Source organism: Tachysurus vachellii, chromosome 2 (assembly GCF_030014155.1).
Source record: "Tachysurus vachellii isolate PV-2020 chromosome 2, HZAU_Pvac_v1, whole genome shotgun sequence".
NCBI lineage: Eukaryota > Metazoa > Chordata > Actinopteri > Siluriformes > Bagridae > Tachysurus > Tachysurus vachellii.
In genome coordinates, this window is record NC_083461.1 from 8023071 (window position 1) to 8039241 (window position 16171).

The window sequence follows — 16171 nt, forward strand, 5'->3', positions numbered from 1 at the left end:
TAATTATACACTCCTCTTTTCCCACTTCTGCTTGAAAGGTTTGTCTTCTGAAAAACATGAAATCACCACGTCCGTAAAACCGGATGAACCCAAAAGGCCTTTGCCTGTATTTCGTTTCAAATCCAGCGTGCCGCTGTTCAGAGCCGACTCCACACATCCTGTGACTTCATGAATTGATTGGACATCACAGGTACTGCGTGATACAAATCCTGCCAGACTGTTACCTGATCCATGCCAGATGAAGGGCAGACCTTTATATGCCTCGTATATACACATGAACACACACAGACACTGCAGAATGATTAGGTCTCAGGTGTGCTTGGGATCTCTTTAGTATGCTATATACATCTCTGCCTCTCTTTAAAACTGTCAGAGAGCAGGCAGAGAAAAAGGCTCTCAATAAATAATCCCATTACCACATGAAAGCCAACATCTGGCCTGGGTGAACACATCAGTGGTGGGCGATGCCTGTGTGAGTGTGTGTCTGTCTGTCTGTCTCGCTGCATGCGTGGGTGTTTGTGAGAGTCTTCAGCGTAGGGGATGGAGAGGTTTCCTGCTCTTTTTCCACTGATCATAGTTTCACTTCATGTGGGCTGCTTCCTACATGCCACAAAGTGCCGTGCTCTCTCCTGTGGAACAATGCTGTCTCTAATATGCAACTAGCTAATTCTTTTTTTTTTTTTTTAATTAAAAAAAAAACAAAAAAAAACACAAAAATCGCTTTCTGCTATTCTGATTTTCCTTTTCCCTTCTTTCGGCTTTGTCTCCGGAGAGGACGTTATCCGGATTATGAGGTTAGAGGTGAAAGAGACGTGTGATGGGTGATGGGTGCAGTCCACTGTGAATGAAGGACAATCAGATTTTAAAGAGAGAGAAAGATGAAGCCTCTATTTCTCTCTGTTGTGTATACAAGTGGACTTCCTTATACTTTTTGTTTCTTTGTATGTGTATGAAATCCTGCTTTGTGCTCTAATGTAGATATAGGGGTGTGTGTGTGTGTGTGTGTTCAGAGGACATTAGGCATGACCGATTTGCTGCACTGCTCCTTGAGTGCACTCTGTGCTTCATGGAATTGCATTAATTTAGATTACTCTACAATTAAAGAGTCTTCATCCAGACCATATGTGCGCGCACACACACACACACACACACACACACACACATCCCCAGTATGTATAGTGTGCTCTGATTGGTGCAGAATGCATTTCTTCTTAACTATTTATTTATTGATACTGTAAGGAACGTCAGCATTGCTGGGAATGTATGTGGACTGCATTTAAATGGCTTTTTCACTTAACTGCATGGATAATTCATCCCCAAAGCAGGTATACACTCATAAAGCAGGGATTCCTTCAGTCTCAGACTTTCATATTGTCATTCTGTCATGATCGTGATCACATTCCCCATGGTCACGTTCTGTTTTTTTTTTTTTTTCCTTTCCATCCTCACACTCTCGTTAAACCTGTTTCATCCCTGTCGGAAAATCCAAAGAAACAACTCGTCTCTCAGCTGCCCTTTCAGATGCCAGAGACAAATATACTAAATAGCTTTAAGCAAACTTTAAAAAATGCTCATTATTTCCTGGTACAAACAGCACACTGAGATGTCCTCCTATCAAAGCAGTGTGTTTATAATTAGGGAAGATGGAAACGGACTCAGTGATGCACAGGAAAGATGAGGATTTAACTCACCTCCAGATGCGGGTCAGTGACGGGGCTGAGGCAGAGAGCGCCGCTCTGGCCAGCGCATGTCCTCTCTCTCTGTCGCACGCGCTCTCGCTCTCGCTTTCTCTGGTGCTCTCTCCCTCCTCTGTCTTTTTCTAACTCTCTCAGTGCAGTAGGCTTCGGACAGACAGTGCACAAGAGGAGACGAGAACGGGCAGACGAACGCATGGGAGAGACGGGAGAGGGGCTGCCATTCCGCGAGTCGTGCAGAGGACGCACGTCGCTCGTTTGTCACTTCATCTCCCCCCTTACACATCCACAAAGACAGAGATTCCACACACAGAATAGTCTCCGACTCCAGTCCGATGTGCTGCTGTGTTTGTGTAAGCCAAAGTCTCACACACAAACCCACCTACACTCGCACTCACGCACATCCGCAAACAGGGACGGGATGCAGCGCAGAAGTCCGGCTCTTAGCGACGGCATGTGCAAGAGATTCATCTTGTGGCTGCAGCACCTCACTCTCTGAGAGGCTGTGCGTGCGTGTGTGTGTGTGTGTGTGTGTGAGAGGGAGAGAGAGAGAGAGAGAAGGGGGGAGTGAGGGGTGTTTGAGCAAGCAGGAGAGAAGGAGGAGGATGTGGAAGAGGAGGAGGAGGAGGAGGAGGGTCGTGCTTTGTGTGTTTTTCGTAGGCAGAGCTTTGTCGAGAAAGTCCAGCTTGTTGTGCTTTGGCTATTAAACTTTAATCCGGGTCACGATTGCCTAAGATGTTTCCTTCCAGTTTAAGGAAAAGTTTCAAGAAAATTTGGATGTCTGGATGTTTCCTGCACAGAAGCCCCAAAGAAGCTGAATACACAATCAATTCTAATCATTAGCCCTGATCATATTTACTTACAATATAAGGAATAAAACACTTGATTTTTATGCTTTTTTTTAAGGAGAAGTGTGATGCAACCTGATGTGACGAACTCCCACAACACTGTGGATTATTTCTCTAGAACATCTTCCAAAGTGATTTATTCTTTTAATACAACCGGGATTTACAAAAAAACGCACTTTTTATTAAAAAAAAAAATACACATTATCCCCTTTCAGCTTTGCATTTTTTTAACCCTTGCGATATATTACACACTGACCACCTTCTCCTTTTTTAAGTTAAGACACTAAATAAATAAACAAATTGCTGTACAAAGTGCTGAAACTGGAGACTCCTTTCATTAATGTGCTTTACCATGTAAACAAATCATTATTCTTCATTTTTTATGTTTATATTATTATTAGCTTTATCTTGTGGAGCAACCAACAAATAAGATTTGGTACTTTAGAAGTGATAAAGTGTCACTTGTTGAACCATGAAAAGTTTAATTAACATGAAAAGTTTAATGAAAATTATTATTATTTTATTTTTTTTATAAAATACAGCCCATCATTTTCACTACCATCATTCAGGTGCTCTTGTACAAAATGTACATATAAGCAGGTGGATAAACACTCCACTGCAGATGCTCGCCTCTGCCTTGTTCTGTTTCCTGTCTCCTCTTGCCCACGCGCATGTGTGTGCACTCACACACACACGCACGCGCACTCACACACACACACACACGCACACATCAGCACAATCTGCAGACTTAGCATTCCTGTTCAACTGTTTAACACTTAGCTAAAGTAGAAGTGGAAATGATTTGTATTGAGTATGGGTAAAGTGTGTGTGTGTGTGTGTGTGTGTGTGTGTGTGCTTTTTTTCCTCTCCTGTGGCTCACTCATGGTGATGGTGCTGACGAAAAGCGAGAGATTGTGCTGAGAGCAGTCTGTCAGCAAACTGCTGCTTTTCACTGCTGACAGTTTAACACGGATTTATTACAACACATTTTTATACTCTTATAATACTTCTTCCCACAACAATCCGTAATCCGTCGCATTATTTTCTGCTACTTTACCCCTTTGTTATTGTTTGGACTGGAATCATTTTCTTATTTTCCTGTTTTAAGTAATGCAGCTGGGGACGTCTGTGGTAATCGTAATCCACTTGATGCCTGTATAGGTCACAGAGATGGCAGTGTGTGAGTCATAATGTACACTTGGCTGTGGCTAAAATTCCTTGTGTTTTACATAGACGTCATTTCGTCTTGGAAGCTCTTATCGGGGGCCGATTATTAATAAATCCAGGCTTTTCAACTGTGTATGTGGTCCGAATGTCTTTAGCGATGTAACCCGCAACACAGCATCAGTAATATTCAATTCAATTTATTTGTGTAGCGCTTTTATCGTTTTCCGTTTTTCATCGATATAAACCACAAATTCTAAATAATCCATAATTACGATTAATTGCTCATATATAAACACACACACGTGCGCGCACACACACGCACACACACACGCACGCACACACACACACACACACACACACATTTACAGCATTTGGCAGACATCCTTATCCAGAGCAACTTAGATTTCATGTCATTTTGTACAACTGAGCAATTAAGGGTTAAGGGCCTTGCACAGGGGCAGCTTAGTGGACACTACCACAATACCCCTAACAAACACATGCTCGCACACACACACACACACACACACACACACACACACACACACACACACACACACACAGTATGAAGTAAAAATTTAAAAACTATTTTCCTGATACTCTGTAATTCAGTTTCAGTAACAGCAAAGTATTCCAGTGATGTAATACGTTGACATGTTTGATATTTATTTTTATTCATTGGAAAGAAGGAATTGAATACATCTTTATTTCTTGCTCATTTACAGCAGTTTGCGTGACGCTGCTTCCATAGCCTGCAGATTCCAGATTCTTATTTTCTCTGAACATTTCTCTCAACACTTGGACAGTACTTCTACTCAAACGTCTACACTAACACTCTGTTCTCTGTGGGTATTCCATGCTCTTTTTTTTATTTTTTTTTGCAGAAAAATACATGTATACAAAATTATAGTCCTTTATGCAGCAGACTGTTTTGGAGCTATTGTAGACTTGTAATGCTTTTCTTCCTTTTGGCCTTTGAGAACATATAATGCCCGGTACATCTGTTTATATGGAGGTGTTGTTTTGGTTTTTTTTCTCCACTCTCTTCAGTTCAGTTCGTGCGTGTGAGCGGCTTGTGCATCTTATTTTTTGGCAAGTGGTGTTACTCAACACAGACACACACCCTGCTGTGTAGCACATGCTGAGTGCGGTCTATCAGTCTCCACATCGTAAGTGCGGCGTAACCGTGTCACCAGTCTCCTCGAGCTGTCACTACACTCAGCTCATGGTGGCTTAAAGCCAATATTTACTTACATCTTGGATGCTCTTTGATGGATATTTGTGTCTGTACGTATATGTGAGAGGTAAATTGCCAAATGCTGGGGAGATTTGTATTGCTGTTTGTACAGCATTCTAGTGAAGGGGAATCCTTCATATTGACACAACACAGCATTTCCTCCATCACTGACAGCTTCAAGAGTTTCAATCAAGAGGATATTTCAAGTGGACGAAAGGAAATGCTAAACGTTTTGGCTTTTTTTTTTTCTTTTCTTCTAGCTGTACTGCAAGTCTGTGACGTCTGTCTGATGTTGCTGAAGCTTACTGGAGGAAAAATTGGAGGATTTGTCCAGATTTGGATTTGCAACCTTTTATTGTCATTTTTATATATTTACATTTTCCCAAAATGATGTAAAAATGTGTTTTATTTCAATTCTCTCATCTCCTAGTACAGGGGTCGCAACCTTACACACTCAAAGAGCCATTTGGAAACGTTTCCCACAGAAAAAAAAAACACAGGGAGCCACAAAACCCATTTGACATCTAAAATGAAGAGAACACTACATATATCGTTTTTTACCTTTATGGAAAGTATAGAAAAAACTGTAGTGTGTTGCATTTATGAAATCAATGAACTGCTACCGAGTAAACGAAATTTTATTTCTGCAGGCAAACAAAAAATATTTTGAACAGTTTGAACTAACTTTAACAAAAAAAGACGCTGGGTTTAAGGTTACTTTCAAATAAAATGTTCAATGTCTAATTGAATCCTCTTCGTATTCATGACATCAAAATTTTAACTTGCCGGCTGCAGCAAACCAAAAATGCGTCTGCTTCTGTGTGTCGGATTTCGCAAGTCGGCGGTTATGACGCATATTTTGAGCGACAAAAAAAATGAAACACGGTTTATTTTAATGTTACAAGAGCATCATAATAGGGGGGCACTGTGGCTTAGTGGTTAGCACGTTCGCCTCACACCTCCAGGGTCGGGGTTCGATTCCCGCCTCCACCTTGTGTGTGTGGAGTTTGCATGTTCTCCCCGTGCCTCGGGGGTTTCCTCCGGGTACTCCGGTTTCCTCCCCTGGTCCAAAGACATGCATGGTAGGTTGATTGACATCTCTGGAAAATTGTCCCTAGTGTGTGATTGTGTGAGTGAATGAGAGAGTGTGTGTGTGCCCTGTGATGGGTTGGCACTCCGTCCAGGGTGTATCCTGCCTTGATGCCCGATGACGCCTGAGATAGGCACAGGCTCCCCGTGACCCGAGGTAGTTCGGATAAGCGGTAGAAGATGAATGATGAAGAGCATCATAATCTTAGAATTTCATTTTTTAAAAAACTAACTAACTAAAATAAAATAAATTTAAATGAAATATTTATTTTCTAAATCACAGCAGGGAGCCACAGCAGAGGGATGAAAGAGCCACTTGCGTCTCCGGAGCCGCGAATCTTAACATTTTTAAAATTGGAATCTGAATCTTCCTTGAATCTTTTGAAACATTATCTTGAAATGGCTGGAATCTTTAAATCCGTAGTGAACTCTGTACATGCTTGCCTACGCGTCGATGTTTGCGGAATAGAGTTCTCAAATAAAATTAATAGAATTAAATGCGGAAGAGAATTTATTCATTCAGAGCAGAATCTTTTGGGATTTTTGGAATTGTGAAATGCGGAACGGGTCGTCGTCGTTCCAAATGTTTGATATTCTCTGGAATGGAATCTTGACATGCCTGGAATCCTTAAATCCAGAGTGGAAAGTGCTTGGAATTTTTTCATTATCTGAATCATTAAACAGGGAATGGGATCTTTAAATCAGGAGTGGAATCTTCACATGTTTGGAATTCACTGGAACAGAATCTTGACATGCCTGGGATCCTTACACGCCGAATGGAATCTTTTAAATGCCGACTAGGATTTTTCAAAGGCTCTGACTCTTACAGTGCTCCGAATTTTGTTTTATTTCCGACTTTGAAATGCTCCGAATGTTTACATGTCCAGACTCTTTTATGGAACTTCGTAGCAAGTAAAGTAAAATGGCATAACAGAAAGGACGTTTACTTCATAAACACCATCATAGCTGAAATCCGGGGACCGTTTTTAAAATCGTAATGTTTATTAACATGATGTTTATTTACATCAAATCTGCAGCTAATAAAGACAATACATTAAAAGTGTAATAAACGAAGCTGGTAGCTACGCATTATTCTTTCTGTAAACGTAAACCTTTCTAGCAAAGGACAAATTATACACCTTTACAGTTTACTTTTTTGAGTTATTTTTGTCTAAACAATTCAAAAAATGTTCTAGATGGAAATCAGGACGTGTTCGTATACTTGCTTTTTTAAGTTTTTGTCGACGGTAATCACTCACATACTGTACAACGTTGTAAATTGGATTTTTGAGCTAAAAAATTTTCAAACATTTTCTGCCCGATCTTGCAGACAGTCTTTCAGAATGCGTTTACTTTTACAGAGGCTATACTAGAACAGCTTATGTAATACATTCTACCCCTGGTCAGTTAGGAATCTGTGCTGATTATGGGCTGTTCTAGCTCCTCATCGGTACTTAAGACAATCCTAACACAGACCCTAATACGGACAAGTCATTAAGGCGAGGCTTAATGAGAGGTCTCTTAATAAAGAAATGTTACCCTTAATGCCTCGTGTCATTATGTTTGCTCATTAGCAGTCTAGTGTGATGTGAGAGGGAAAAGAAGGAAGGCAGGTGTTTTGTGAGATTTTAAACACTTTCTTAACCTCTCGGTGGATTTGGTGGCTTTTCTAGAGGTGTGGGTTCCTTATTTAAGTGTGTGTGTGTGTGTGTATAGCAGTGCAGAGTCATTTTGTCCTCTCACCCCTCAGACTGAAATTGCTGAGTCAGAAGGAAAAATGACATCAGCGCTGTTCTTACCTCCCCTTACTCACTCTCTCTCTCTCACACACACACACACACACACACACACACACACACACACACTGCCCTCCACCTTCTTCATTCATGCGTGTCCTTATAATTACTAATTATTGTAATTACTAAAGATAAAAGCACAGTTTGTTGAGACAGATCTGTCTGACCTTCATTAGGAGTTATTTTGCTTTCCTTCTCCTACATTGCTTTGCATTCTGTCTAATTTTTTACTACAGTCCCTTAAAATACTGTATGTAAAGTGGATATTTATGGTGTGTGTGTGTGTATAGTGAAACTTTAGCATTTCCGCAAGCACAGCAAATGCAGACGTCTTTTCAGAACATCGAGTAGCATGTCTAGTTGATAGTTTGGGATGTCATGCGGCGTTCCAGTCGTGTTACAGGCTCGGTTATTTACTCGACTCCGAGAAGCGTTCAGGCAGTGGACCTGCACCATGCGCTGAACAAGGCGATGCTTTTACAGAGTGGAATTACTGATCTTGCGTTGGAAGAGCTCTGCATATAGCAAGGTTGTCACAGTCGCTAGAACTTTAGAATAATGCAGTCCGTCTCGTCACTCCTACACAAGGCCTCTTAGTGACTTTTTTTTTTTTTCTTTTATCTCGTTGCTGCTTATGGATGATTTTTAGATCACCATCCAGGCTGAGAGATTCAGTTAGCCTTGTTTACTTGCAAATAAAGGCCGTTAAGTAATTAAGGGCCTGGATAAATACACAACATTGTGTTGTAGCTCGTGGCTTTTATTTTGTTCATTGTTTATTTTCTTTCCTCTTTCTGTGGAACAAAAATTGGAGACTGACGGAAAGCTTGTGTCCACACATCTGTTTCTTTTTTATGTATTCATATTACAATCTTTTTTTTTTTTTTTTAAAACAGTAATTATATTTTGTCAGAGTTGACCTTGACACTTTAATTAAACTCATAAGGCACGACTCCATCCTGCATCCTCGAGGTTAAGGTTAAGCAACTGTGTATAAAAACTTGCCGCTCTTCCTCTCGTACACAGTCAGGGATTCCCAAACAAGAAGGAGCATCCTCTTGTTTTTTTTTTTAAACAAACTTATTTCCTTAAGAGCATGCAGTTACCATGGAGATGTGCCTGGATGTTCGACGCTGATTAAATGAAGCGATGGTACTAGAGAGGACGCGTGTGCCCTTCTCCACCCGCTTCTCTTAGGATTCCAGTGACAGAAATGCTGGCATCAGAAAGAGACAGGAAAATATTGCCTTACTAATACCAGTGGCAGACTTTCACATGTCTGTTCACACACTCCCACGTTCAAACAGAGAACGATTAATCTCTCTCTCTCGCTCTCTCTCTCTCTCTCGCTCCCTCTCTCTCTAACTCTCACATCCTGATCAATGCGGTTTTGTTCTCATGCACTTTGCAATAGAAGAGTTTCATTAATCACGCTGTCTGTACATATTTTTAAGCAATATTGATGTCTGCCTTCTGTTCCACCTTTTTTTTTTTTTATTTTGATTGGCAATTTGCCAAAGTGTCTATGTTCTAGATTGGTTTGCTAGTATTTTCAAACCTGCATGCAGTTCAATATTGAGTTGGAAATCTAATGTTAGATGAGAAAATGGGGATGTGGGGATGGGAAAGAGGCCCAATGGAGTATTATTTTAGTTGGTATAACCTTGAATGGTGTTAAATGATCAAATGGATTAATAGGATTAATTATGTGGGAGAACGGTGTTTAATAAGTACCAGGATTACGGGACAATAGCTATAGTTATATAGTATCGAACATGTACATGGTTCTATATGTTACATTAATGTATAACATTGAACTGAATAAGTACGTATGTTTTTCTGTAATCGTACATCACTTGGATCTGACAGTATGGTGTTCGACGTCTGTACTGGAAGAACGGATAAAGTTAAGAGGGTATCTGGTGGATATAAGAGATCAGGATAAAAGACTATAAAAGGTTAAGAGAGTGTTGTCTGTATTCGGTGAATGGGACAGGGATAAGACTGAAAGATTTTCTGTATTTTTCTTTGGATTTAATGCAATCGGATGAGTAAGAACACTGTTTTAGTGCATATAATGGAGGAGGATATGGGAAGAAATGATTTAGGTAACATTGTGTTAATGGATGAGGATAGGAGAGTAGTGTCTCATTGACGATAAGGGATTAGAATGTAGTGTAGTGTTTGAGTGTAAGAGATGGAGATAAAGGAGTACAGTGTTTGGGGTATGAGGATGAGGTTAAAGGTGGGGTCTCTGTTGTTTGAAAGCCAATGTTGACATTTGAAATCACCAAAACAAACACGCCCCTAACCCAAATAGGTCCCTGTTTTGATAGCTCTGCCCCTACATACACCCGACAAGTATAATCCAACTGCTGCGGCAGCTGACCGAGAGTATATCTTTATCAACAAATGAACTCAATGAGTAATACTATGGTCACACAAATGTGTTTTTGTAGTACTGTGTGTTGTACCGTGAAAGGTTTAGCTCCGTTTCACGCGGAAGACGTTCAGTTCTCTCCAGCGCTGGAAAGCTGATCCTATATTAACACGTCCTACTTCTTGCCTTATCGTAAGTCTTTCTTCGCTTTCTTTCTTTGTTTTAATCCGCCATGTCAATGTTGAAACCGCTTTCTGCTAACGTCACACATGCGCACTGAACACTCTCTCCGCCCATATTGACAAGACACGCCCCTTTCTGCTCATTGGCTACACGTTAGTTTTGTCTTTGTTTTGTTTGGTGGCCCAGCGCAGTTTTCTGAAGCATTTCTCAAACAACGGAGACCCCACCTTTAAGGGATTGAGGGTAAGGGAGTGCTTTAGTGACTTCAACGGAGTATAGTGATTGGTGAATATGGGGGATTATGGTAAGAGAGTATCATTACTTCTTTGCTGAGAATAGGAGGGCAGGTTGTTGGGGTGTTTAAGGGAGTGTAGGGTTCAGTGAGTATAATAATGACTATACTGTTTTAGAATTTGTATATATTACAAAGGATTTTGGAAGAGAGCATAGTGTTTGGTGAATAAGGGATAAGGCAGTATAGTGTTTGAGTGAATTTAAGGGAGGCTGGTGTATGTATCGGGATTGTGATGTGTTGAGTCTATTGATGATGTGTCCGGTGTATCGAATGTGTGCTTGTATCAGCATAAATACCTTCAGATCACGTCTCTGATGACGAGTTCTGAACCTCCGAAAGCTCGATTTTATTCCGCTTTGTTTCCGCCAAGAGCCGAACGCTCACAGCTTGTTTATGCCTGTCTATCAGATAAAGAGCTCGATAATTACGGTTACTTTGTATTCTGTGGCTCGGGTAGCTTGCTAATAATATATGATATACAATGTCCTACTTTCGATCATGACTACAAAATTAATTCTAAAGAAAGGATTCCTAATAGGTTAGTAAATTATTAAACATGTACTGCCGTAAAATAAAAGCGTAAATGTTCTCTTGGGATGTATTAATTGCCCACTGTACGTTCTAACACACTATGTTAATAGATTTGCATTGTTGATGCGCTGAGGTGTGGCAGAAATATCTTTAGGGGTTTTGTGCACACCAATGAAAGCAGTAATCCTGGTGAAGGATGTTGTCATTATAAAACGAAGCAGAATTTGTAATAAATACAGCATCAAGAGATGCATTGTATGGCCAAAAGAATTTGGAAACTTGACCATCATACCCATATGTGCTTGTTGACCATCCCATACTGTTAGTAATAATCTCCACTCTTCTGGGGAAGGCACTAGATTTTGGAGTGTGGCTTGTGGGTTGTTGTGATCATTGTACAACAAGAGCGTTAGTGAGATCAGGCAGCAATGTTGGTTAAGGACGTCTCACTTCATACCAAAGGTGTTCAGGTCAGAGCTCTGTGTGCGACTCTCGGGATTGTCCACTCCAGCCTTGACACACCATGTCTTCATGGAGCTAGCTTTGTACACAGGGGAATCGTCATTCCAGGAACAGGTTTGTGCCTCTTAGTTCCAGTGAAGAGAAATTGTGATACATTACACAAAGACATTCTAGACAATCGTGTGCATCCAACTTTGTGGTTTTGGGAAGAACTGCATATTGCTGATGATCAGCTCTTCTCAGTCTCTAAACTGTGGGAGTTCCCGGCACTAGAGATGAGAAGTTCACCAGAAATAACTTGTGCTTTTAGAGGTGTTCATGCATGGGTGATCCTGTGGGACATTTGTATTTATATCACTTAATCTCTCATCTCATCATTTAATGTTTTGTTAGACATTTTATCCATTCTGTTCCAGCCTCATTGCCATGACAACTGTCTAACCTTGCATTCAAGAGTCATCTAATTTTGTTTGTTCTTTATTGTTAAGGTTAAACCAGTTTGTTTTGTTTTATTTATTAGTCTGAGGTTGAAGTAGACTGGATGTACGTGTGTCTTTTGACAGATATTTATATCTACCTCCTGACCTACTGACCTACCTATCTACTCGTCCATCCTTTAATTCATCTCTTGCCCCCTCACCCATTCCATCCATCTGTCCACATGCCTTTCTGTCTGTTTTTATGAAAAAGGTTAGATTGAAGAAAAGACAAATGACCGTCAAGTGTGTAAAAAAATAAAATAAAATAAAAAAAAATAATAATTTGCATTTGCTCTAAGATGCTAAGCCAAATAGTTATGGCTTTGTCATGTGTTTTGCGTTGCAAAAACAATATTAGTTGCCACATTAGAGTCCGAATCGACACAGAATTTTCCAAGAGGTTTATACAGGTGAAAATAGGTGTTTTATTCATTGGTCAGAGATGCATTAATTAAAGAAACACTTCCCAAGTGCTCAAGATATCATTAACACCCAACCATGGAGAATATGGGGCTCGGTAAATGACTGGACAATTATGTAAATGGCTAGTCTAAAACATGTGCGTTGTATCCACCATTTATGTTCTCTGTTTGTTCATTGGCCAGACATCCAGATTTCCACATCGCTTGAGCTCAGTCCTCACCCAGCTGTGTTCTCACCTGCCTAAACTAACCACCCCAACACACCAGGGTACAGTTCATACTGAGTAAACGCTGCATATGTGAAATTGCTTTCAGTGTACAGGAAAGGCGCTGAGTCCGGTTCTGCTGAAATACACTGTGCATCAGCTCTCTCTGAGAACGGAGGGGAACTCACTTTTTTTCATCATAGCTCATGGTGTGTGTGTGTGTGTGTGTGTGAGAGAGAGAGAGAGAGACAGAGAGAGTGAGAGAGTAGAGAAAGCAGGAATATCCTCGTATTTTGCCTCTGCTCAGCTATGTAGGCCAGTCCTAATTAGCACTGTAGGATTCACTCACAAACGGAACAAAAGCGGAACAATTCAGGAAGAACCGTGAACAAAAAATAACAACCATGTCAGTTATAATGCTCAGGGTTTACAGATCTCGCTGTCAAGCATCTGAAAGCCTTTTTGGCTCTCTGGAATGTTCTGTTACCTTTTTGTATGCAGCGTTATTGCCAGAAATACAGCTGAGACGAGACACAGATAAGCACTGTGGGGGTGTTTATATAAAGGTGCAAAGTTGATGAAGTATTAAGAGAAAGGGAAAAGCTGCATTGCTAAAGTTTAACCTTGAAGATAACAATGTATATAGATCTACCCTAGACAGGCATTTATATGACATTAGATTCTTTACCATTATACTATACTCTCTTACATGCTTTGCCACATCACACCCATCCATCCACACATCCACGTGTCTGTCTGTCTTTCTGTTCCACCCTCATATCTGTCTGTCTACTATCCATCTTACTATCCATCCATTTGTTAACACACCCATCGGGTCCAGCATCCTCTCTGTCCGTCTGTCCATTCTTCTATCCACCCATTCATTCCATCCGCTTATTTGTGTTTATTTGTCTGTCGAGCTGTCTGTCTATTTATCTATCCATCCTGTCTGCCTGCCTACCATCCTGTCTGTCTTTCTGTCCACCCACCTATCCTCTTTATCCATCCCGCCTGTCTGTCTGTCCGCCTGTCTGTCCACCCAGCTAATCTATTTTTCCATCGAGTTTGTCTGTCTGTCTACCTGTTTGTCTGAAAAATGCCTTCAACTTGAAAGAGATTGTTCTCTTTATTGGATCTGGTTGTAGTGGACATTCGCTTGCTCAGTCATGGTTCTGGGTCTCCCAGCAGAGACGTGTTGATAAGGCGCCTTTATTCCCACTATTCATAATAGTGTAGCCATTATTGTTGCAATTCTCTGCTCTGTTTCGGGTTTTCATGCTGCTTCAACGCGCTGATTGGTCTCCTGTTGAAAGCAAGTAATATCAGCATCTTCAATATAAGCAGCACTTTAATATTTGGGAAAGAACAGTTTTTATTACAGGCCCATAGGCCGCAGCCTCCCACATTAATTAAACCCAGTAGAAGGTACGTTAGCCTTCTCCTCACCTTTTCTTCTTCTTCTCCTTTGCTTTTGGCTTCATTTGGTATCAAATACTCTTATTAGACTTGGGCATGTATTCCTTCTGATGGGGGGAAAAAAAAAACTTTATCCCATGAAATCTTTCTGTTATTTACAGAAGTAGCGGTTGCCATGGGCATTTTCCTTCCTTGGCTCATTAGTCGCTTCGCTGAAATAGTATGTGGAGATAATTGCTGAAAAGTTATATAAACCTGGTGTGGTGTTTGCTGCATTTGTTTGTCTCACATTATTAGCATGGCTTTCCTGTCCCAGGCACATTTATATCATCTGTCCTCTGAGCAGTGCTGATGAAAGTACAGCATTATTGCAGTTCTGAGACACAAGCATAAAAAAAAAAAATCATTACGTTTGGATGAGTGAGTCTGATGCTCAGGAAAACTTTGCGCGTGAGTGTGTCATGGACTTTTACAGATTTGTTGTCGCTGGGGTCATCGTGTACTGTTCAGATTGATGAGCGTTGGACTGGATCGTGTTCTTAACAGACAGTGCTTTTTTGTAGGAGCTTATTGCTTGTAGCAGCACTTCCAGAGTAAGACATTCTTCTGCCTCTTAATGAGCCTTCTCTCTCTTCTTTTCTGTTTTTCCTCTCTCTGTCTCTTTCTCTTCCTCAGGGCAGTTTTGTGGCGAGTATGACGGCCACGCTCCGCCAGATGGACGACTACCACTACGCTCACCTCATCAACACCTTCGGCAAGATGAGGACAGATGTGGTGGTGAGTGTTGTTTGCTTTCTATAAGGAGACAGATTTGATACTTGACTTCAGCTCCATAGGATGTTAACGGATGTAATTTTTGCTGTGCATCCTACACAGTTGGCTCTAATTTCTGATTAGTTTCTGATTAAAAGTATCTTCCTAGTGGCTGCTCATTTGAGCACATCAGTGCCGGAGAACAGAATCTGAATCAAACTAAATTCTCAAGGGCATCTATCTTCTGCTCAGCTGTGCCTTCTTTCTCAACCTTGGCCCGTCTGCTGTGGAAGGCAACGCTGGAATGAAATTGTATAGAAGACCATTTAAATGAGTTCATGCTGTTTTATTTAACCAGCTTCACAGTGGTAGCTAGTCGAGTTTGTCCTGTATTGTGTATAATGTATAATATGTAGCATGCCGAGATTTATTTTATTTTATTTTTTATTAATACGATTGGTTAAGCGTTTGTTTAAATGACTAACGCAGTTAGGTAGAAATAAGCATTCAGGGACATACATTTATGTCATTATATATTCTTCTATTGCATTTACATGCATGGCATTTCGCAGATGCTTTTATCTAGGGGGCAACATGCATTTATCTCATGGATTCTGACTGATCAGTAACTGAACAGTTGAGGATTAAGGCTCTTGCTTAAGGGATTTGAACTTACAACCCTCCAAACAGTAGTCCAAAATCTTTAACGCTAATCTACGACTGCTTGTATATCCACATCAAATATAGCATTTAGACACCTAGATAATAGTTTTTTGACTTTGTATTATAAATTGTTTTAAAAAAAAAAATAGATTCCAGGAGTCACTAAAAAAGAAGAAGAGTTGCAGAACTCTTACAACTGCAGGAACAACATTTACACAGATCTTCTGTTAAATCTCCACAATAAGATTCCTACACCTCTACAAGCATTTAAGCCAATCAGAACTCACTCACTCATCTTCTACCGCTTATCCGAACTACCTCGGGTCACGGGGAGCCTGTGCCTATCTCAGGCGTCATCGGGCATCAAGGCAGGATACACCCTGGACGGAGTGCCAACCCATCGCAGGGCACACACACACACACACTCTCATTCACTCACACAATCACACACTATGGACAATTTTCCAGAGATGCCAATCAACCTACCATGCATGTCTTTGGACCGGGGGAGGAAACCGGAGTACCCGGAGGAAACCCCGGAGGCACAGGGAGA

General features: G+C 40.8%; 2 protein-coding genes across 3 annotated transcripts in view; one reads left to right on the top strand and one right to left on the bottom strand.

Moving 5' to 3' along the window:
* LOC132862956 (inhibitory synaptic factor 2A) overlaps nt 1-1824 on the bottom strand; it is a 38518-nt gene extending 36694 nt beyond the window's left edge. The window contains exon 1 of the mRNA XM_060895400.1: nt 1692-1824. The gene's annotated coding sequence lies outside the window, so the exon portion shown is untranslated. The remainder of the gene's footprint in view (nt 1-1691) is intronic.
* dock1 (dedicator of cytokinesis 1) overlaps nt 1-16171 on the top strand; it is a 271575-nt gene that overhangs the window by 167796 nt on the left and 87608 nt on the right. For both annotated transcript variants that reach the window (XM_060895378.1, XM_060895387.1), the window contains exon 28: nt 14878-14979. In XM_060895378.1, the coding sequence (XP_060751361.1) occupies nt 14878-14979 (102 nt within the window). The remainder of the gene's footprint in view (nt 1-14877; nt 14980-16171) is intronic.